Source organism: Sturnira hondurensis, unplaced genomic scaffold, assembly GCF_014824575.4.
Source record: "Sturnira hondurensis isolate 20B ecotype Veracruz unplaced genomic scaffold, ASM1482457v3 Scaffold0022566, whole genome shotgun sequence".
Classification (NCBI taxonomy): domain Eukaryota; kingdom Metazoa; phylum Chordata; class Mammalia; order Chiroptera; family Phyllostomidae; genus Sturnira; species Sturnira hondurensis.
The window spans coordinates 10019318-10043210 of record NW_028095197.1 but is presented as its reverse complement, the minus strand read 5'-3'; the positions used below and the strand labels follow the sequence as shown (position 1 = coordinate 10043210).

General features: G+C 52.5%; 1 protein-coding gene across 1 annotated transcript in view; it reads left to right on the top strand.

The window, feature by feature from the left end:
- The window catches only part of GABBR2 (gamma-aminobutyric acid type B receptor subunit 2), a 337904-nt gene that overhangs the window by 295311 nt on the left and 18700 nt on the right, over positions 1 to 23893 (top strand). The window contains exon 14 of the mRNA XM_037035951.1: positions 22745 to 22855. Within this exon, the coding sequence (XP_036891846.1) occupies positions 22745 to 22855 (111 nt within the window). The remainder of the gene's footprint in view (positions 1 to 22744; positions 22856 to 23893) is intronic.

Genomic DNA, 23893 nt, shown 5'->3' with positions numbered 1-23893 from the left:
CTCTGCCCCTGTTTCTCCATCACACCCTTTATTCCTCCTGCTCTCATCCATCGTCTGTCTTTCTCCACTAGAGTGTGAGCACCATGAACTAGGCCTTGTCTTTCTTGCTCAGTGCCTCATTGCCGTAGCCTGGCCTAGCCTGACAGGCACAAAGTAAGTGCTCGTGTATGTAGTTTGAGTGGACAAGTGAATGAGGAGCCACGGAATGTGTGCATGCATGCATGGATGGATGGATGAACTAATGAACAAGCTTCCACGTCATGACTGTCATCAGTACTGACTACCTTTGGCCAAGTGTGATGCAGCTGCCCAACAGCTGGCTTCAGTTAGTGGGTGAATATGTTGAGTCTGAAAAGAAAAGTAATATTTTAAAGATAGAAAGGTTTTTAAATCATTTTAAAGATAGTCAAGATTTGTGGTTCTCAATCCTGGCTTCATCACCCAGAAGAGATTTTTTGTAAAATACTTGTATGCAGGTCACACACACACACGTTCTGATTACATTGGTTTGGAAAGAGGCCTGGACATGGCAATTATTTATAGGTTGCCATGGGTTCCAGTGTGCAACCAGCGTTGACACTTCCTGGATCACACCTTCACCAATCTCTAGGGAGGGCCCAGGACTGCACTTTGGATACCAAAGTTAGAAACAGACCTGGGACAATACATGTAAGGTTAAAAGGTAAGAGAAGAAAAGCCTGAATCCAAGGAACCTGAGGTCCGCCTGGTGCCCTGCCAACCCCTCACCCCAACCTCCAGCTGGAGACCGTGATGGTGACAGATGACATGCAAACTCAGAGAGAGGTTCCCCTGGGAAGGTTCATGTGCGCAAACCCTGCAGAGCTGAATGAGTCCCTCCTGTCCGATGTTTTTCTGCAAATCCTTAAATCATCCTTTGACTAATCGTTTCCCCAATGGAAGACCGAGATCAAAGAGTAGGAAAGGAGGGAAAGCAATGAGATTTCTGTTTCTGCAGCACCATTCATTGCAGCTGAGAGGCAGAGGGTGAGCAAGCACCAGACCAGAGCTTTAGGTGGGCTGGCGAGACCGCCCTGCAGGTTCAGGAAGCCACCAACCACAGAAACCACGGAAGGCCAGGGAACTGCCGTGTCCGGGCACCGCAGCACCCACAGTGGCTCTGAAATGGATCCACCTGCCGCTTGGTAGGATGTTCATTATTTTCTGCCATTGGAGTTTCTCCCTAATGTGACAGTGGATTGAACTTCAATACAGAGTCATTCTGACCTCGACATGGGATGGAATGCTTAACATAACTCAGAGATGCTCAAATCAGTTCTGAGGATACTTGTACAAGCCGTAAGACCCTCCTAGGAGCTCGGGAGCAGCACCATCATCTCCAGGGCTGCCCACCTCTCAGTGCCCAGCCCACCACTCCCCTGCCCATCTCCAAACTGGGACTCCAACCCCAGGTCTGCCCCACTTGGGCACAGGCACTCAACAGTTGGCAAACACACACTGTGATAGTGAGAATGCATCCCATTTCTACAGCGGGCACAGTTCACAGAGCACCTTGACATCCCCACCTCAGAGAGGAGGAAACTGAGGCTGGAGAGGTAAGCCGACAGGCCTGAGACAACCTTGCACCACACGGGAACTGTCCCCAGCCAGGCCGAGTGGTGTTAGATGACGGGGAAACGATTCAGCTGGGATCGGTCTACTGGCCTCTTCGTACTTCCTGCTTTTTTCAAGATCGATTCTGTGTTTTGCTTGGTTTTGTCTTAAAGAAACAGTCTCTTCATTGATGCTTTCAAAATTATTAGCTTCCATTAAACATACTGTTCCCTTATAAATGTTTAAACCTCTTTCACATCTGGGAGTATCTGGTTGGTTTTGCATAAGAGCAAAGCGCTTACGAGCAGATATTCAAACCCAGCGAATTATATCTGTGAGCACCGTGACCTGGCCCAGCCTCCCCCTCAGCAGCAGGCCTGCTCCACCCTCACCCAGGATTCCAGCGAAGCCGCATGGTCTTGGTAATGACAGTAGCAAAAATGATCATAGCAGCAGCTTTTGCTGAGTGCATGCTCTGTGCCAGACATGGTTCCGAGCGCCGTCCCTTCTCAACTCGCTGAATCCTCACCACAACCCCATGTGGTAGTTACCATTACTATCCTTGGTCTAAAAATGAGGAAACTGAGGCACAGGGGGGTTAAATCACATACCCACAGTCACCCATAGGTAGCACTTAGTCCATAGAGGTCAAGCAAGTGGACTCTGGAGTTAGGCTTAGCTTCAGATCCCAGCGGAGCCACTGACTGTGTGAAGTTAGGTACGTGCAGCAGGTTGCACTGCGAGCCCCCAGAGGATATGTGCACATCCTTACTGTCGTTTTGTCTAGAAAAAAGGTCTTTGCAGATATATTAAAGATCTTAAGATAAAATCATCGGCATTACCTCAATTAGCCCTAACTCTAATGACAAGTGTCCTTATAGGACACAGAGGAAAAGACTATGTGGAGGTGGCAGCAGAGACTGCAGTGATGCAGCCACAGGCCAAGGCAAGCCTGGGGCCCCGAGGAGCCTCGGAGGCACAGGGCTCGCCCCTAGAGCCTAAGGGGGAGCACAGCCCTGGGCCACCTTGGCTCAGACTTTTGGCTTCCAGAACTGTGCATGAATAAATGTCCATTGTTTGGGGCTTTAGGGAGGACCAGAAGGGACAGTGCCTATTAAGGACTTAACCCTGTGCCCAGCATTTCGAGGGCACAATGAATGTTAGCTATTGTATGAAGCATCACTTCTTCTCTGGACTTTGGCCCCCAGCCTCTGAGCCCTCTCAGAGCTGGTCCCCCATCTTGTTGTTTCCCTATATCTGGCTCCACGTCACAGGGGCCCCCTGAGACCACCTCTGGCTCAGGAATCTCCGAAGAATCGAATCTGACTCCCAGACACAAGCTGCAGACCCCACTCCCGTGAGCCGTTATTGCCAGAGCAAGATGACGAACATCCACACATAGCGTTTTAATTTTTCACCCCAGAAGTCATTTTCTTACATGAGTCAGACACAGAAGGCTCAGAGAATTAAATCAAGAAGGGCAACTCCGCGCTGGAGTGAGTTCTGCCAACAGGTGTGGAGGTTCCCGTGTCCGCTCAACTCTTTCTCTCTTATCTGCGCCTTACAGCAGACAGGAAGCAGGCTGAGGAGAGATTGCGTGTTCATACCAATTATTAAAAATATAGGGCAGGTTTCTGGAAATGCATTCCCATGCCAAGAAATGAAATGCATTCACCAACCAGGCTCCTGCACTGTGAGATTTGGAAGAATGACCGAGTAGCCATAAACACTACACTCGAAGGCAGTGTACTCTGCCTCCTCCTAGCTGTGTGACCTTGGATGAGTGACTCACCCTCCCCGACCCCAGTGCCCATGAGGAAAAATCCATTCCTCCCTCACGGGCTGATCGTGAGCACTGACTGGGATGAAATGTTCACATGCTTTGCGCTGAGCCTGACACACATGAGTTCAATCGTTGTGGCTTCCATTCCCGGGCTCAGAACTTCCTGACTCCGTATGGATATTGACCTAACTACCTTGCCAGCCTCCCAGGGAGGTCTTGGGGAGCAGTGCTGTGTGGGGGGCAGATTTACACCTTCCCGTGCACTTCCACCAACCCCACGTATTTAACCCTCACAATCGCCCTGAGCAGAGAGAATTCTGTTCCCATCTTGCAGGTGAGCCCCTGGAGGTACACGGAGCCAAGTGATGGGCTTTTGACCACACGGGTAGCAGGTGGGGCTCAGGAGCTCTGAGCCAGGTTGGCTGCTCCCCCAAACCTTGCTCCTTCCGTGCTACATGCTGACTCCCAAATGAAATAATAGGTGGGAAATTGCTTCGTAAATCGCAGAACTCTACCCCAGCGTGAGGCCTGTCACTGTATTATCTCAAGCACCTGTCTGTGATCTGACATCCTGTTGTCTGTCCGAGTTTACTGCCCTTGCTTTCCCCCTCTAGCATAAGCCAGTTGGATCAGTCTCACGTGGCTCATTCCAAGGCAGTCTCTGAACGTAAGCCTGTGTGGTTGAACCCCATCCACGCAAGTGGATCCTTCCTCCCCTCCCCCACGCAAGTGGATCCTTCCTCCCCTCCCCCATGCAAGTGGATCCTTCCTCCCCTCCCCCATGCAAGTGCATCCTTCCTCCCCTCCCCCATGCAAGTGCATCCTTCCTCCCCTTCCCCGTGCCTTCTGATGGTGCCACCCCTTCTGCTCTACCCACATGCCTTCACTCCCGCATCCAAGAGGCGCTCGGCACAGCCTGCCCTCTCATAGGAAGAAGCCCTTCTGAAGCTCAGCCGTACCACGACACCGCTAGAGACACTTGCCATTTCCTTTGTTCACCAAACCCTCATTTGCTGGGCAGCCCCTGTGCGCCAGATGCTGGAGTCACAGCAGTTGGGAAGACACAACCCTTGTTCTCAGGAGTCTCCCAGTCCAGGGGGACAGATGTATTAGTTGACAATGTCAGTGCAGACCATTAGTTCTGGAATAGTTCCACTCTAACTCTAAGAGGTCACAGAGCAGGTGGCTACTCCTCCTTCCTTGAGAAATGTTTCACAAAGAGCGGGGGGGGCTTCTCCCCCCAACCCAAGTCTCAAAAGAACCAGGAGGATTTAGGTAGTTAAAGAAAACAGGAGCTGTGCGAACACTCTGGAAGTTCCTCAAGAAGTTAAGCAGAGCTGCTATGGGACCTGTAATTCCATTCCTAGGTATACACTCAAGAGAAATGAAAAGGTGTGCAAATGCTCATAGCGTTATTCACAATAGCCAAAAAAGTGGAAACAACCCAATCATGCACCAGCTGATGAATCGGTAAGGAAGACGTGGTCCATCTGGACAACAGAATGTGATTTAGCCATAAAGAAGAATGATGTTCCGATACGTGCTGCTATAGGGATGAAACTTAAAAACATGATGTTCAGTGAAAGAAGCCAGACACTGAAAGGCCACATACTGTCCGATTCTGTCTGTATTCTGTCAGAGTAGGCAAGGCCCATACTTGTCCACTCTGTCTGTCTGCACGTCCAGAGTAGGCAAGCCCAGGGAGACAGAAAGTAGATTAGGGGCTGCGGAAGGGGAATGAGGAGTGACTGCTAAGAAGATGGGATTTCTTTTGGGGGATTTCTAATGTGGAATTAGATAGTGGTGATGGTTAAACAACATTGCGAATATACTGAAAACCATTGACTCTACACTTCACAATACCATATTTTGACGGGTATAATGCGTACTTTTTTGCCCAAATTTTTGAGGGAAAATAAGAATGTACATTATACATTGGAAGTAGTAATTTCATATCTATATGAATTGCTTTTGTGTTTTGTAATTATTTGTTACATAAAATTTCTTGTACCATAATAAGTTCAAAATAAATGGCAAAATTCCTTTATAATATATAAAAAACAAATCTCTAAATATAAATAAATTAAAAGTTGAATTGAAAATTAAAATAAAAGATTTTTTCCCTGAAAGTTTGGGCCAGAAACATGGGTGTGCATTATACAGGGCAAAATACAGTAGTTAAAATGGTGAATTTTGTTTTGTGAATTTTACCACACTTTGAAAGACAACAGGCGAGGGTACCTGAGGGCATTGCAGGTGCAGGGCTTTCCAAAGCCAGGGTGGGAGACAAGGCGAATGCTCTTGGGAGCTGCAAGCCTGCAGTGCAACTGGCTCACAATGCCTTGTATTTCTCTACTGCTGCTTCACAGCTTTGGAATGCTACACGACTGCCAGCCCTCATCCTGACAGTACTCACTAGGATGTTTTTGGCTGCAAGTAATTCAAACTGGAGTACACAGTAGAGGAAATGCACAGGCCTTCTGAAAAGGTCCAGAGGTAATGTGGATTTCAGGCACAGTTTGATCAGGGATTAGTTTCACTTCTCTGTAAGTCTTTTGTCTCTGTCTTCCTCCATATATGACATATGTCATCACACTAGCTTCTCACACGTTACAGAGTTATGAAAAGAAAGACACATTTCATCTAGAATGACTTAGAATGTTCCTTGGACAACACAGAGGTTAGCTGAGCTGTAAATGATAGACACAACCTCAAGAAGATATCAGAGGCAATGGCATTACAGGTAAATGAAAATTCTTGAGCAGGAAAGTACAGGGTATGTCTGGGAAGAGTTCAAGAATTTGTTGAATCTGGCCGCTGGTAGGTAGAAAGTAGGTATGGGGCTGGGTGGAGCTGGGACCTTAACCTGGAGGCATTTGGGGGCCATTAAAGGAATTTCAGCAGTGGAATATCATGAGGAGCTCTTCATCAGAGTTCACTGTGGTTATCAGATAATACTATGGCATTGTTACTTTTCTCGATAATATTGTGGTTATGTCAAAGTATGGAATCTGAAATTTATTTTCACATGGTTTAGAGTTGGGAGTGTGTGTGTGTGCATTTTAGAGAGAGAGGAGAGAGAAGAGACATGGCAGTATGTTAGCAATTGTTGGCTCCTGGAGGAGAGTGCCCATGAATTCACTGCACTATTTAGTTGTACTGTTTGTTTGGGGGGGGTTCATAAAAATTTGAGAAAGGAAAAAAGTTGGGGTAGGGAGACAGACCTCCGTGGGGGAGGGACAGGCTGGGGAGATGGTGGAAGGAGGGCCAGAGAGCGTGCCCCCCAGGGGTCAGTGAGACAGGCAGAGAGGCCTAAGCCCTGGGGCTCAGGGCAAGTGGACATGTTGGTGGGAGAGGCCCCACAGCCCCACGACACTGCAGCTTCCATCGCGAGGGCCCAGGGGGCCCTTGGTGGGGGGAGTGGAGCTGGACGACCGCCAAGGAGAAGGGGGAAGCAAGGGAGCCTCCAAGGAGGGTTATTTCTGCCATCCTAACAATCGCCTGTGTGTAGGACCAGGGTGAACTCAGAGTTTCAGAGCCTGAAATGACTTAAGAAATGACCCAAGCAGACCCCTCATTTCTCTGATGGGGAAACTGAGGCACAGACTCCTCTGAAACCCTAGAGCCTGAGATGGATGATGAACGTCCTTTAGTCGGCTTCTGCAGGTGTCTGTTCCACCTTCCTGCCCTCCCCTGAAATGCCCAGGAGCCAGCCACAGAGAAACGGCACAAGGGGACCCGAGTTTGGTCTGCCTTCCTTAATGAAGACTTGGAGATGCTTTCTGCACTTACATGTTATCAGGGAGCTTTTTCTTTCTCTCTCTCTCTCTTTTTTTTTTTAGATTTTATTTGTTTTAGAAAGGGGGAGAGGGAGGGAGAAAGAGAGGGAGAGAAACATCAATGTGTGTGTGGTTGCCTCTCTCATACCCCCTACTGGGGATGTGGCCTGCAGCCCAGGCATGTGCACCGACTGGAAATCAATCCTGTGGTCCTCTGGTTGACAGGCCAGCACGCAATCCACTGAGCCACACCAGCCAGGGCAGGGAGCTTTTCCTTGGGTGGTTGCCATGGGGGAATAACGGGAGTACCAGCTGACCCTGCTGTCCAAGCCGCTCAGTCGGGCCAGGCACTAGCGTAGGCTTTCTGCATATCTCTCTGTGTGAAGAGAACTGTTCAGTCCTCCAAACTATGAAGAGGGGCCATGTTTAGGCCCATTTCACAGATGGCAGCAAGGAGGTTAAAGGGTTCCTGCAGGCCCCATCGGTTGTAAGGGGCAGAGCTGGGTCTCCCATCCTGGCCTAAGTACCTCCCCACATACTCGGCAACTGGCTGGCTGATGAGCCGCCTGAGCTGTTTATTTTACCAGAGAGGGTCAACTGCGAATTCCAGCCCCAGCCTCATCAGAATTTCTGCAGTTAGCCAAGACCTATTTATTCCTCATAGAGTAGTTTGGGGGTCTGCGATAAAAAAGAAATGGAGAACTTCCTTTTTCTTCCCTGCTACACTGTTCTTTTTTTTTTTTTTTTTTAAGAAATAACCCTCTCTTATCAGCCTCCTGGCAGCTTTTGCGTTTCCTATGCATGTTAATTACTTTATTAATTATGTTGGTATCTCTGGTTCTGCCCAGCGTTTCTCGGTGCTCTTTGTGCCCAGTGCACACCCACTCTGCCTCGTTCATTGGCACGTGCATGCCCACTCTCCGTTTCTAAAAGGGATTCTTTGAGCCTCAGCAAACACGTGGCTTTCAATTAGCTGTGTCGTCGTCATTCCCATCTCCATCTCAGCCACACCACCAATGGGGTGTTTTCTGACATTCTCCCAAATAGAAGTACTTTGTGTTAGTTTCTGACATTGTTCCTCAGCCTTTGTGTTCTCTCCAGGTTGCAGCTCAGAGAGCCCCATGGCCTAGGATGGCGGGGGGAGGGTAAATGAGCAGGAAGGTGTCAGGGGAGGGGTGGGGTGTGGGGTTGAGGAGCTGAACCCTGGGGCTTCAGGAGACGAGGCTGGAGGGTGACCTGGGGCCAAATCCTGGGAGCACTTGAGTGTTAAGCTGAGAATTTGAGACTTTATCCTAAAAACCAACATCCCCCAAGTATGAAAACATGATATGCATTATTAATCCCGTTACTGTCCCAAAATAAAAGAGAATGGGGGGATTTCGTGGTCCACAAGTTTTTTAAAATCCCAGAAACTTCACATCTGCTTCTTGGGCTTTGGCATGGTAAAGGCTCTGGAGAATGCTGCAGTTCACTATTTTAACTAAAAATCGTAACTAACATTTCCAAAACTTCTTTGGCCACAGAACCCTTTCTCTCGTGGTGCATGTCGACATCAGCATATTCCAATATGGAGTCTAATTTAGGAAGCACTGCTGAAGGGATGAGGGGCCTTGGTGGGTTTTGAACAGGAGGGACCCGCTGAGACTGTTTAGAAAGGTGCTCTAGTGGGAGGTGGGGCAGGGGGACCAGAGGCGGGGCGGGGGGCGTGGCAATGAGGCAGGCCCCAAATGGTTCAAGCACAAGGAAAGAAGGATCTAAACCAAGGTTTCAAATGTTTCCATGGTTTTCTTTCTATTTTCTTTCAAACTGCATTGTTGTCTTAAAATTGGAAAATCAGTGTTGCTATAATAAATCAGAGCACAGGGATTTTACTCAGGCGTAAAATCTGAATGAGAAAGCAATCTGTGCGTTCGTCCGTCTTCAAAGGAGGTCTTTAGCCCAATGGGGTGTTGGAACACAATAGCCATCTGTTTCTGCAAATCGCCAGAGTCCATAGAGGCTTTCCAACCAGACAACCTGACTCTAGACCCAGAGTCAGGTCCCAGGGCCACACCTTAGTGGCTCTGTGACACTGGGCAAGCAGCTGCCCTTCTCTGTGTCTTCATTTTCTTGTGCGTTAAAGAGAAAGAATAATCCCTCTCTCACAGCTTTGAGGACTGCCTGAGGGGGCATGCGCTAAGTCCTCAGCACAGTGCTCGACATGTAATAACATAAACACAAATGGAATTGCCCTTCTCCATTGGTCAGGATAGGCTGGGCCAAGCCATGGCAACAGAGAACCCCTAACTCTCAGCAGCAAACTGTGTCAAAGATCTATTTCCCTGTCATGCAAAGTCCACTTGTAAATCCAGGTGGTCTCCAGGGGAACCATCTTCCGTGAGGTGGCTCAGTGATCTGGGACTCAGCATGAGGCAGCACACAGATCTTGTGACAGTTCTTCTAAGCTTCAGCCCACAAAGGTCAGATGTCACTTCCTCCCATAGCCCATTGGCCAGAAGTAGTCACGTGGCCCCCAGCGCACTGTAAAGGGGCTGAGAAGTGGGTGAGCGGGTGGGATGTCAGGGGAGGGCCAGCACCTGCCGCCGCTCTTTCATCTGTCCACTGAACCTCTCTGAGCCTCGGTCCCCTCATCACTAGAGTAGGGCTGATACTTCCTGCCCTCCTGGCGTGGGGTTATTAGGAAGCACATGTGATCACATGTGTGGAAAATGTTAATGTTGGGGGTGATTATGTGCTCGCTTTCAGCTGGGCCAAAACCACGTCACACCTTTGGTTTACAGGAAAACATGCAGCTCCAGTTCTCCCTAATTCTTCATTCCCGTTCTTATTCCCCAACCCTGTCTTGCCTCTGGATTGCCCACACCACCCCGTCTAAGTTGGGCCTTTTAAATTTTTTCGGTGAAACCATGAAGGCCACCCATCAGTAGTCTCTGGTAGCCTATTTCTGGAATTGCGCCCTTGGTGGCACATTCTGCATGGAAGAGGAGACCCTGAAGTGCCATGAGGGATGACAGGGCACTGCTGCCTTTCTCTCAGGGGTCCCGCCTCATAGGGTATGTGGTGTGGGTGTCCCCCAAGCACCAAGATTCCCTTAAACGTGGGCAGTGACCGTGTGCATTGCCAAGCTCCATGGTGTGGTTTGGCTGCCAAATAACAAGGCCCAGGGCCAGCCCCAGCTGCATAGGGCTCTAGGCACGGGGAAGGGACACTACTCTTGCCCTCCTCAGAGCCCCTTGGACACATGTATTTTCATATGGGCCCAGACCCTGTAGAAATAGTGACAAGATGAAGTGTGGCCAGGATGAAGAAAGAATAAGAAGAAACTGTGCCAGGTAGGAAGGATTGATGTGGACCCAGCAAAGAGAAGGCTCAGAGGGGCATGATCACTGTCTTTAAGCTTCAGAGGGACTGTCCTGGGGTCCAGGGATGAGCCGCGGCCTGCAGGGCCCCAGAAGGCAGAGCCAATACCCACAGGGGAAGTTCTGATGGGACAGATTTCAGCTTTGGATGAGGAAGAACAGTCACATTTTAGTCTGACCCATCCCAAAATGAACTGGGCTTCCTCAGAAAGTAGTGAGTGTCTCATCACCAGAGGTGAGTAAAGAAAGATTGGACGAGCTCTTGGCAGGGACTGCTCACTAAGGAAGGGAAGTGAAAGAAGGTGCTTGAATGAATCTCTTCAAAAGTTCTCTGATTGCACAAAGTAGAATGGTTGAATACTGTGTCCTGCAGAGGTATTAGACATGTATACTTACATAAATGTCTATATATTCATTGTTAATGGGTGTGTGTGAGAGGAGGTAAGAACAGCTCTGAAGTGATAGTGGGTTGGAGCGTCCCATTCATGCTGGAAACTCCATCACTGGTGCAGAGGAGAAGGCCCTGGTGGGGCACAAGGAAATTTTCCAGGAAAACTGAGCCCTGCCGCAGAGCGAAGGGGGCACGCAGGCTCTCCCAGGGCCTGCAGCTTCCCAGGGACTCCACGCACAGCCAGCAGTGGCAGCAGCACCATTTACAACATCCTGTTTTGGAACAGGCTTTGCAACACTGCACTTTTGGGGCTCCCAGCCCGCTTGGCTCTCTGAATGACAACAGGCAAATGAAATAGACGCATTGTTCTTGCAGGCATTACCGTGGGCAGGTGTGTGTCTGGGCTGTGTCGTCTTTTGTCTTCAGGGCTCTTGCTGGATGCTCAGAACAACCCTCAAAGCAGGTGACTCTAGCATTTCTTGGAGCAGAACCTGGAGCTCAGAGGAAGCGTGTGGAGGACCTGGGTCTGAGCCATGGGCCAGAGGCAAGGCCAGCAGCTGCTCGTTACACCAGGGTGCCGTGGTGTGGCCCTGCTGCCTTTTGGCCAAGGGCAAACTAAAATCTGAGCTGCAGCAGGAAACCCAAGAGGGAACACTTGAGGCTCATCCAGGCAGCCAGCTTCCTTTGTCCTTGCTGAGCTGGGACTCCCAGAGTTACCCAGAGTTCCAGGGAGGAGTCCGGACAACAGAAAGGGCCCTGGGCTAGGAGTCAGGACAGCAGGCCCAAGTGCCAGGTCCTCAGGTTTCTTGCTGTGTGACCTTGGGTGAATTACAGCCTCTTCCCGGGCCCAGTGTTCTCTATGCAAAATCAAAGTGAGGCCAATGGCCCCACTCAGCTCCCAGGGCTGTTAGGCAGACCTAGCGGCGCTGAAAACCGTAAAATTGAGTGCACATGCGCAACAGCGGCAGACTCTAGTAACTCTGTCCGGGGTCCCCCATGCTCCAGCTTTCTGACTTAGGGCGTCTCCACACCCTGGTTCTGTCGCCTCCCATTTCACACCAAGCTGGACGTTAGCTTGACAGCAGGAAGTCGCCGTGAGCCACTAGCCAGGCCAGGCACTGAGTTAGCCTCCGACCCCATGAGAGGATGGCAGGAGACATGCCAACGGCATAGCCAGCCAGGGCTGAGAAGGGCCAGCTCAGCAGCCCCACAGTCTGGGCTGGGAGGTGCTCGGGCTGGGCCGTTCCGGATTTGTGGTGTGAAGCCAAGGTTCAGGAGTCAGGCAGACCTGGGTTCAAGTCCCACAGCTATACTGGAGCCCACTCCTGTGGCCATCGTCAAACACAGAGCTATCCAACAGGAGGGCAATGGTCCTTTCCCAAAAAGAGAGGCAGGAAGCCCTGGGGCCTCAGAGGGGTGGGACGAGAGGACCTGGGAAGATTTCAGAGATGAAGGAGTGGGTGGGTGTAAGAAAGGGTGTCCCAGGACCAGGGACAGTAAGGGACCCAGAGGGGAGGGTGGGGGCCTGGCCACAGATGAGGTTGGGGAAGGAATGGAGGTGGGAATAGTATGTGGGGTCCCGTTATAGAAGGAGCAAATGACTAGTCCCTTGTTCAGCTCTTGTTTTTGTTCATTCTCAAGGCTTAATTAACAACATCTCAGACTCTTACTGTGTTGTATCTGCATCTGAGGGACGCAAGTTCCCCTTCTCTTCATCCCCTTGTGTCTCTCTCTGCTCTCCATTTATTGTTCCACTGACCCCCTGCCCGCCTGGGCCAGGGCCCCCCGAGCCTCCCTGGAGGCCCAGCCATGGGACCCTCCCGCCTCTGCCTGCTGGCCAGACACGGAGCTGTGAAGGGTCAGGCCGGTCCGGGACTGCGGGGAGAAAGCATTGTTCCGCTCTCAGGGTGGAGGTCAGGCGGGGGCCTGAGGGATCCAGGCAGCCTGGTCCTGCTGAGGATGGGCGGAAACCAGACCTCAGGAGCTGAGCCTGGGAGGCATGGGCTTCCATCTGGGGCTCCAGGACTCGCCAGATGTTGGCACTTGGCAGGCCTCCAAAGGGAAGGACTTGCTTGCCCAAGGTTGGCTACCAAACCCTTCCCCTCAATAATGCTGCTTCCACACGGATCAGGTGACCAAGGGAATCATGAACCCATATGTCATGCGGGGCCTCATGGGTCTTGAGACCCCGGAAGAATTGCCTCAAACCCCCAAGGTGGGGAGACCCAGAATGCCCTGGGCCTGCTAGAGACGTCGTCCCTTCCCCAGTCTCTCCTATAGACGCAGCCCAGTTCCTGGCTCACAGACGCCATCTCTCTCCTGGTCCGCATCACCCAGGGCAAGTCTGAGGCCCTTTGCCGGGTTCACCAGCATGCCCCTCCCACTCATCAAGCATTGGCATTTCCTGAATTTTAGCAGAACTTCCAGAAGAAGGTGCAGAAGTCTGAGGGGAAGGAACATGGCCCAACCAGCTTCCCTCCTCCTCCCCACCTCTCTTCTCTCTCTCCTCCTGGTTCTCTCCTGGTTCCCACATGGTTTGACCCCCTCCGGGCACTTGGTGCCCGTGGCACTTCCCACCGGAGTCTGGCTGTCCCTGAAGCAGATTCTACCCTAGCTGCATCTTCTCCAGCTTAAAGTGCATCTGGGTGCCTTCCTCACATCAGCTGGTCGCGGTCCCCGCTTAGTCTTTCCCCAGCCCTTTCACCAACTTAAGAAAGGAGAGCTATCGTGCTTCCTTCAAAAAGGTCCTTAAAATTAAAAGCTCTCCCACATATCCCCTTGACTCTGACACAAGGACTGGAGACTCGCTGGACAGGCAGCCCCAACGTGGGAGGGAGGCAGACACGCCCAGCTCCTGCGGCAGGCACTGTGCTCCCCGGTGTCTCACTGCCTAAAGAAGCCAGAAATTTGGGTGTTCAGGCGAAATCACCTGTGTCTGAGGTGCTAAGATGCCTGGGAAATGGTGGCTCTGTTGCTCCATTCACAACGCACCCAGTGAAAGCATCTCCTGGCTTTGCATTCATCCACAATCTCCATGAACCCCTCCTGCTCTGGGCTCGCCCCAAAGGCCCCCAACACAGGCCCAGGGAGAATAGAGATACAACCCTGACCCACTTTGCAGGAAAGAGGTCTGTCTGGCGTGGCTCTGCCTCTGATTCACTGTGTCACCTTAAGCCAGTCCCTTGTCCTCTCCGAGCCTGTTTCCTCACCTGTAATGTGGGTATAACATTCCTGGCTCCTTCATCAGTCTGCCCTGAGGTCCAAATCAGAGAGCAGTCCCAGTGTGTAGATTTATGAGCTACAAAGGGCTGTGGATGTTAGGGCCCACTGCTGCACGGTCAGCCCTGAACTTCCCCGAGAGGATCTCCACCCCAGCTCCGACCCTTATACAACCACAGAAGTTCCAAGGTCAAAATCAGGACGCCTCTCTGAACAGGACCAGGCAGGGGTCTGCTGGCCCACTGGCACCCTAACGCGGAGCACAGGTTCCTTGCCCTTCTCGACCAGAGCCTGGCCACCTCTCCCACCTCATCTCCCCTCCATAAAACACCAGGCGAGCAGCTTTGGGCCCCACACCTGCTGCTCTGGAAGCTGCCTCCCTTCCACCTGGACAAGGGTGCACAGCATCAGCAGACTGGATAGGTCCAAATGCCAGAAGGTGGTCCCATCCAGCTGTGGAGAGCTGATGTAGTACCCAGTGCCTGAAAACTGTTAAGTCCTGATAAATGTTGGCTGGTGAGCAACCTGCAAGGCCGGCCCCTCCTGTGCCACCCACAGCATGGTCCAGTGCACAGGGCGTGGGACCGGATCGGGACACCTGCATCTGGGTCTCCTCTCAGTTACCCTCTTGCAGGAGTCCTTTTCCGGGCCTGTTCCTCCACCTATAAAAATGGGCCATGGACTAGTGCATAATCCTCTTAGTGTTTGGAAATGGGGAGTCACAGGGACCAGAGGACTTCCTGGCTTTGAGTGCCCAAGTGCCAGGGGTTCTGAGTGCCCTGCACTGAGTGGGAGAGTTCCTCACTGCAAAGAACCGTGCCCACCCCCTCAAAGAAAGCAGTGCCCGAAGTGCCCCCGTTGAGAAGCCCTGGTTAGTGATCTCACAGGTCCCTTCTGGATCTGGGATTCTGAAAACATTTGCTCTAACTCGTAGTCAAACATTCAAAAAAAAATTCTTACCCTGAAATGACAGCTTCTAGCTTTGCTGCCTCAGAGACGAGGGGCTGCCGCCGCTGAGATAAGCAGCCCGGCCCCAGAGGGGCCCGAAGGCGCCTGGCGGCTCCAGCGCTCCGCACCTCCCTGCAGTCGGAGATAATGAGGACGGGTTACACACGGGGAGCAGGCTTCCCACTCTCTGAAGCCCGGTAAACACACTGGTTACCGCCTGTGATTGTCTTGCCAATGCTGGGAGGTTGCAGACAAGGAAATCATGGTTCAGAGCAGCTTGGAGATGGGTTCAAAGTCACACAGCTGGCAAGTGACCAGCTCGGATCTGAACCACGTGCCCTTTCCCCTCCCTGCCCAGGCATCTGTGATGGGGCCCCCCTACCTCCCCCCGAAAAGAGGCTGTGTCCACTCACCTGCCTTCCCAGGAAAAGAGAAGTATCCCAAGACTCTGAAATGCAGCCCAAAGGTTAGACATCCTCCCCTCCCCCACCATCCCATTGATAAGACATATATCCTCACCTACCACATATTTCACAAATCAAATTTGAAATTAAAATGAAAAAGCAGGAATGGCCCAGGGAACAAGCTCTGAGAGCCAGCTTCCGGGACCTGGTCAGGAGGTGGAGGGAACCCCCTCTTCAGAGAAGCACTGGCAGGGCGAGACTCAAGGACCTGTGTCCCCTGAGCAGTGACAGCAGGGAAGGCAAAGAGCCCTCCTCCCGGACACCCCAGCCCCCTGCCCGGCCCTGACCGCCCTGGCCAGCCCACATGGCACTTGCACAAGCACCACACTGCGGGGTCAGGTCCAGGGTCAGGACACAGGTGGTGTGGAGTCTGAGCTTGTGCTAAGCTGTCACTCTGTGTCAAGGGTGTGCAGGTGACAAAGGCATCTTCCCTCTTCACCAAAGATCTGCTGGGTGAGGACAAATGTCACCCTGCTGTTTTAGATCCTTTAAGGCTTGTCCCCTAGACCAGCGGCCTCCGTGTCGCCTGGGAGCGTGTTCGGACTGCTGCATCCAGACCCGCTGACCCCTGCCGCCTGTTAACAAGCTCCCTGGGCGGTTGCTGTGCCAGCCCCTCACTTCTCACACTCCAGCCACGCTGGCCACCTGCTGGTTCCTAACCTACGCCAAAGTCTCTGCCATCTCAGGCCCTTCCCACTTGCTGTTCCCTCCCAAGGAGTGGGCACTCCCTAGATTCTCACGTGGCTGCTCTTTCTCACCGTTCAGGTCTCAGGCTGAATGTCGTCACTGCAGAAGAGCCTCCCCAGACTCCCTGACCTGAAATCGGTCCCCCCTGCCTGCACCCCTCCGAGCACCTTGCGCCTCTCTTCAGGCACGCACATCACCACTCTGTCTTAGCTGTACCCTGTGGTTCATTAGTCCTCTGCGCCCCCCACTGAAATGCACACTCCAGCAAGGCAAGCCTCCCATCCGCCCCGTACACCTGGGCCCCGGCATGGAGCAGAGCGCACGGCACACAGTAGCACCGGAGATGTACTGATTTTTTTCTCAGTGGGTCAGTGTATGACAAGCCCAGCCATCTCTCCACTCACTGTTCAGGCTCCCATTAGCTATACTGCAAGTTAACCCACGGGTTCACTCTGCAAATGAGTAACTAGGGTCTAGAAAAGGCGGAGACTTGACCAGGGTCACCGAGCAAGTCTATAGCAGGACCCCAGCCTTTGACCTTTCAGGACTCCATGCCTCAAGCCATGCCCAAACCCCTGCCTGTCCACACAGCCTGACAAAGCAGGATGTGTGCAGGGGCCGCTGACCTACATTGTGAGTAATTGCATTATGCAGAGGGACTCTCAGGCCAGCTGCTCTCCCACCAATGCACATATGGGGGAGCCCTTCCCCCAGCAGCTTCTGCATGCCTCCCGCTGAGCAGCGGTGGCTGGACCAGGAGTCAGGTGTGATGAGCGCTTGCAGCCCCTGGCCACCACAGACAGGCGCGGCCGCCCTGCCGGGCACTGCGCTCCCCCGCTCCCGTCAAGCCCCATCTAGTCCCGTCCAGCCCCATCTGGTGGGAAGAGCACTCTATCGGCTGAAATTCAGCTGGCAGCACCAAAGCACAACCTCCCCAGAGTGCGGGGGCTCCAGGGCAGGCCTCTGTCGAACGTTTAGCAATTAAATCATTCCTCCCACGAGGAGCACCTCCCAGTTTAAGGAGCAGGTTTATACCCACCATCTCCTTCGAATTTGAGAGGATGCTTTGAGAGCAGCGAGGCCGGTTAGGAAGAGCACATGGTGAGGGAGAAAAGAACACTGGCTTGCGAGTCAGACAGACCTGGGCTTGAATTTCAGCTCCGACACTTTGTAGCTGGAGATTTGGGGCAAGTTACTCATCCTCTCCGTGCCTCGGTTTCCTCGTCTGTAAAATGAGCACGACACCAAGGATTCTTGTGAGGCTTTGACAGGATAACATGTACAGAGCTTGCCGCTCTGTCATCGCTGTCGTTCATGACAGGCAGTTCTTGGTGTCCTTAGGGTGGCCGTGACTGGGGAAGTCTCCGTTCCCCCTTTGAGGCTGCCTCTCGTGGGGTTACCCTGATCGTACTAGAATGGAAGACCATGAGGACAACGCTCTTGTCAGTCCTGGTGATGGCTGCATTCCCCACACCCAGAATGGCCGTGCTTGGTAGTTTCATATGAAATGAATGAGGGAATGAATGAATGAATGGATGGATGGATGAACAAACGAGGTGAGCAGCAAGTAAACAGCAAAAACAAAGAAGAGAGGAAAGCAAGTTGAGCTTGCTTGTAGGCCAGTCTGGAGAGCAAGGGGAACGTTCTTAGGCCGGCGGAGATGCCATAGTCCACAGCCAGGCAGGGAGGTGGGCCTGCAGTCCTGGCTCAGGCCCTGAGGTGAGGACCCAGCTTGGCATCTGTAGGGGTCGGTGCCCTGTGCTCACTGGCTCTGGGCTGCACAGCCAGCCCACAGTAGAAGCAGGGTGGATGGGATGGGCAGGCACAGCCTGCGCCCTCCAGCTCCTCAGTAGTAGGTCGCCCCTCCCACGCCCCCAGAGCAGGACGGGGGTCCTCCATGGTGCCTGGAAATGCAGCCTTGTTTAAGGCCAGTGGGTGCCTTCTAAAGTAGCACAGGATGCTGCTGAGAGCTTTTTCACAGCCCCACCAAGACACAGATGTAGTTCTGTATCCCCAGCAGGTTGATTCACAGCCTCTGAGAGCAACTCATAGGGGCCCAGGCCATTGCTGCCACATCTGCTTAGAAGCCGGCGCTGGGCAGGACTCGGCATAGTTCTTTGGTGTCCTCTAGTGGCGGTTTGGTGCATAACAGCGATTCCAAGTCAGTGCGGGCGGGTGGGCTCCCTGCCCCTTCCTGTTGCCTGGACAGGCACACCTCTCCCTGGTGCGACCCCCTAAGGCCACCCCCTACCCCTGCCATTCTGATCCATGCCCAGAGTGCAGAGGCCTGTGTGAGGGTGACATGCTCTACCAGGAGATCACTGTGGCTTATTTCTGCATCAGAGCCTGGGTCCTGTGGAGATGGGGTAGAGGCATCTCTGTGTGCCACCCCCCCACCCCCAACACCCCCCACCCTTCCGCCTCAGGACCACTGACTTCTCTGAAATCTCGGTGGGCCCTTGGATTTTCTGCTGTCTGCCCAGCTCTGCAGCCAAGGCTGTGCTTCAGCTGATGGAGATGGGTCGGGGCTAAAAGACCAGATGTGGGAATTAGGATTCCAGGATTCAGAAAGTCAGGGCAGGCTGAGATGGGGACAGGGGTGGGTGGGGGGTGCGTGAGGGTGGTGGTTACTGATGAGGGGAAGATAACCAGGCTGGGGTGTCAGCTCCAGAAGTGGGGAGACGGGGCTAACAGCAGTTGGGTAAAATTACCTGCTGGGGCTGAGTCAGCCCTAAAGAGCATCCGAATCACCAGTGGAAGGTCATCCCTTGAAAGCCAAGGAGACCTGGAGCAAGGGTGCAGGCAGACGCGCCTTCACCAGGAGGGTGAGCTCAGTCCTAGGCCTACGATCAATGATAAGCTCGAGCCACTTGAAGGACCAAGTCGACATCTGGGAGGCGATGATGTGTACCTTCACGGTGGCTTCCCGCTCCTGAAGAAGAGTGCGCAGACTCAAGGAGAGAGCTTGGGAGTATTCCAGGGAGCCCAAGGAGAACAGCCAGTGGGTGGAGGTACAGGAGGAGAAAGTTCTTGTTCAAGAGTGCAGGGAGGGGTCTGTCACCAGGAGCATACAAGCCAGACAACTGTTGTCAGCTTCCTGTGGACAGAGTCATCATCACATTGAACAAGGGCGTGTGGCAGAATCAGTCCTCTCACAGAGAATCCGAGAGTCCATCACAAATTGTTGCATTCATTGTGGAACAGCAGACCCGGTCACCACTGATGGGTTTGCTCTTCGTGCGTGACCATAATGGACCAACTGCACTGTGGTGTCTGCTTGTTGTCCAACATTAGAGAAATCCAAGTCCTTCCACGAAGTCACTGGTGACCTCGGGGCCAAGTCCTGTCTGTCTCCTCAGTGAAATGATGCAAGGACACAGGAAACACCCATCACCCTTAGTAGAATCCAGCCCAGCTCCTGGGTGGGTAGCAGAGGAGGGGGACTCTCTAGCCTCGGCTGTGCTGACTGCGGCTCCTGGGGATCACCTTGCCCTCATACCGCCACTGCAGAGCCTTAAGGAACCCCTCTCCCCTCTGGTGTTCCAGCCTGTGTGTGGACTCNTCACAAATTGTTGCGTTCATTGTGGAACAGCAGACCCAGTCACCACTGATGGGTTTGCTCTTCGTGCGTGACCATAATGGACCAACTGCACTGTGGTGTCTGCTTGTTGTCCAACATTAGAGAAATCCAAGTTCCTCCACGAAGTCACTGGTGACCTCGGGGCCAAGTCCTGTCTGTCTCCTCAGTGCAATGATGCAAGGACACAGGAAACACCCATCACCCTTAGTAGAATCCAGCCCAGCTCCTGGGTGGGTAGCAGAGGAGGGGGACTCTCTAGCCTCGGCTGTGCTGACTGCGGCTCCTGGGGATCACCTTGCCCTCATACCGCCACTGCAGAGCCTTAAGGAACCCCTCTCCCCTCTGGTGTTCCAGCCTGTGTGTGGACTCAATGGCCATGGGACCACAGAGGCTGAGCTAAGGCTTTCTCTGGCTTAGGACAACAAAAGAGGAGTCGGGCCCCAGAGAGCATGCAGTGGGATGATCAGGTTAGTAGACAGCCCGGGCCCACAGGCCCCCCCACTCCTGGCACTCCTGCTTCCCCAACTCAGAGGTGCCCTGGCCACTGCTGCCTCAAAGGCCAGGTCTAAAGAACAGGGCCAGGAGAAAGAGGGTTTTCAACCTCCACCCGCCTAAGGCCTGCCTTCGACATCACCAAAGTGCCCCTTCTGGCCAGCCCTTACCCTCCAGCATATGGCTTTACCCCGGGCCTCATTAGGACAACTACCTCCTGCACACAGTTCTTTGATGAGACACCCTCAGTGGTTCTGTTCTAAAGACAAACAGGTTTGCAAAGAAATCTTCAACTTCACAAATTTCTTGGCAGTGTATGGATATAGCAATTCCAAAACTATTTTGGGTCTATTTGTAGGATTAAACAAAGGAGAGACCATTTTGATGTTCTAGTGTTCTCACTGTAAAAGAAGAAAGATGCAAATACGGAATAGAGGGAGGCAAGCAAGAAGCCTGTGATGTTAGAGTTTATCTATATCTATAGACGGATGATAGAAAGATAGAGATAGATAGAATGATGATGGATAGAGGTACATATGTACATACGTGCATACATGGACCTAGAAGTAATGATGCCCCGGAAACAGTGAGCACATCTAGTGCCCAGATCGTGACTTCTAAATACCAGCCCCTGCTAAACAGAACCGGGGCTCCTTGGAGACATGGCTGATTCCAAGACTGGTGCAAGGAAAGTGTGAGGAGACCTTGGGACGTCTTGTGCCAAGAAGTAAAAAAGTGCCCCCCACAAAAATAGGGACACGATGAAAAACACAGAGGGCAGCATGAAGGGGTTTTCCATTCGCCAAATCGGGCGGGACATGAGCATCAAAATGAACAATTGTGTTACTGGAGTATAAGACACTGAATTAAATAGAAACACAAAAGTCCATACTGATATACATTCCAACACTGAGCAGAAAGGGAAGATCTTGTTCACAGTAGAATGCCAAGTGTTTAAATGGAATCGTAGAATTAGAAAATCACCTTTTTGCAACCCCCAAAACAATGTGACTCGGGTAAGAATTGTGAGTAGACCCTGAAACCACTGGGTCAATGTTTGGGGGGGAGCAGGGTACCCACCCGGGCTCCAAGTGTCTCCAGCGGATTATTTATAAATCACAAAGGGGAAACGGTACCTTTAAAGTGGAGAGTTGAGGCAAACATCACCTCAACCAAACGGTCACAGTTAACATGGCCAATAATGGGACAAAGTGCCATTGAGTGCCCCTGAAGTGAAATACCAAGGAGATCAAAACATCTCTTACATGGGACTCCTGCCAAAAACACGCAATGTAAATCTAAGCATGGAGACACATTCAGACAACCCCAAGCTGAGGGGCATTCTACCAAATAACTGAACCAGGCACTTCAGAAATATCGATGACACAGAAAACCAAAGTAGGCCGAGGAGCTAAAGGAGACGAAAGGCATGACGAGTAAATGCAATGTACGGTCTCACGATGGCCTTAAAGGACATTAGCAGGCCAACTGGTGAAATTTGAAAGTGGGTGGTATGTTTGATAATATACTGTATCAACATTAAATTTCTTGAGTTTGGTTAAGTGTGTATGTGTGGTTACGTAAGAGACCTCCTTGTTCTTAGGAAATGCATGTTCGATGTTTAGGGGTGAAGAGTCAGGATGCCTGCCACTTACTCTTGATGATTCAGGAAAAATATGTGTGTGGTATATATATTTTTTCACTCTCTGGGTGTCTTTTTCTCCTCTAGCCACCTTCTCCCCAGTTCTCTCCCAGAGTTTCCCAGTTCTAATTCCTGAGGCTGGGTAGGGTCCTTTCGACCACCCCTCTTGGGCAGAACACTCTGCACTAGGAAACCACATGAGTCTCCGACGAGCCTCTGGATTGGCTGCATAGGGTCAGGTGCCCAGCCCTTATCCAATCAGCTCTGCCCCCACCCCCATGGCTCACATGGTACACATCATGGCACACCGCCATAGCTTCCTAATGGGGTGTGGGTGAGAGGATGTCCTTGGAAGGGCGTGGCAGGCCCTGTAATTGACCCAGACAGTAGATCTGTATCTCCAGCTCCCCAAGTTAATCCCAGAGATACCTCCAGGCCTCCTGACCTACTTCTGTGCCTCATTCTCACCCTCCTCTTCCCACAAATGTTACAGATTCCTGCTCTGGGCCAGGCCTTGTGCTAGGTTCTAAGGGCACAGAAGTGACCCCGTTCTACCCTCAGGAGTGCTGGCTCAAGTTGGGGGGCCATGAAGGATGCAGAGAACTTTAGTGCAGGCTGAATCAGGACCAACAAACAGAAGACAGTGAACGGTGGCTGAGGCCTGGCCCCATGGGAACACAGGTCGGGGAAAGAGGTGGTGTCCAAGAACCATTCTGCACGGTGTCACTGGCTGGGGCTCATGGGAAGGAAAAGGGCAGTCAGAGAGGGACCCAGTGGCTGGAGGGGTGCCCAGTGCCATCCCTGAGTTTCTGTTTGTTCTTGGCGCAGCCGGACCCAGCAGGACGGGACATCTCCATCCGCCCCCTCCTGGAGCACTGTGAGAACACCCACATGACCATCTGGCTCGGCATCGTCTACGCCTACAAGGGCCTTCTCATGGTAGGTGCAGAGCGGCGGGGGGTGGGGGGGGGCGGAGCGCAGGGAGAGCTGGGGGCGGAGCGCAGGGAGTCACCTCTCCCTCAGACTCTCTCTCCCGGGGGGGCCTCCATCAACATAAAAATAAACAGAGCTCCCAGGACTAGGCACTTGCTATGTGCCAGGCTGCTATCTGCCACATGTGACCGCAGTTTCCCCAACAACCCTGTGACCTAGTACAGGCAATATCCGGTTTCACTGAGCAGTGTGAGGCTCTGTTTGCCCAGCGTCCTTCCCATGGTGCGTGGCAGAGTCAGAAGCGGGGTTACAAGAGAGGAACCCCAGAACCTGTGAGTGTGCCTCTGTGCAGCCTCCACTGTGTCGCCCCGGGAACGGCAGTCTGTTGACGCGCGCTCCCATCCTGACTTCCGCTGGATTCTCTAATTCCATAGGAGGTTGGTGGACTCGTCCAGTTTTATGGGTGAAAGTAAGGTTCGGGAAGGTTAAGTGATTTGGCAGAGGCCACCTGGTCACCACCCACCTCAGAACCTCCACTTTCCTCACTGGTTAAAGTCACAGCTCTCCTACCGCACACAGCAGTGGAATTTCAGAGACAGGAAGGACTCGAAGGGTCAGCCCCACCTTCCCATGTCCCAGGTTGACTCTTGGATCTTCTCTCCACATCCCACGAACACTGCGCCTCCACTTAAAATCCCCCCAGTGACAGGAAGCTGCTGCTACTCCTGCCTCGGATGTTTCCACGGGAAAATGAAGCCGCCACCTGCCTCTGTGCAGCGCCCACTTAGAAGCGAGAAAGGAAGCCCTTCCCAAAAGTCAGATAACTGGGATCCCTTACGCTGCTCCCCTGCTTCCTCGTCCGCTGCTGATCCTGGGTCCTCCCAGGGGCCACAGCAGAAGAGCAGGTGTTAGGGGACCCTAGGTGAAGACTGTCCCCACTTCAGACTAGCTGAGACCTCCTTGTGTTTCCAGAGAGGGGGTGTGAGAACTGCTGGGTGGCCATCTGAGTCCCATGAGGTAATGACCTGGAGGTGTCCACAGGAG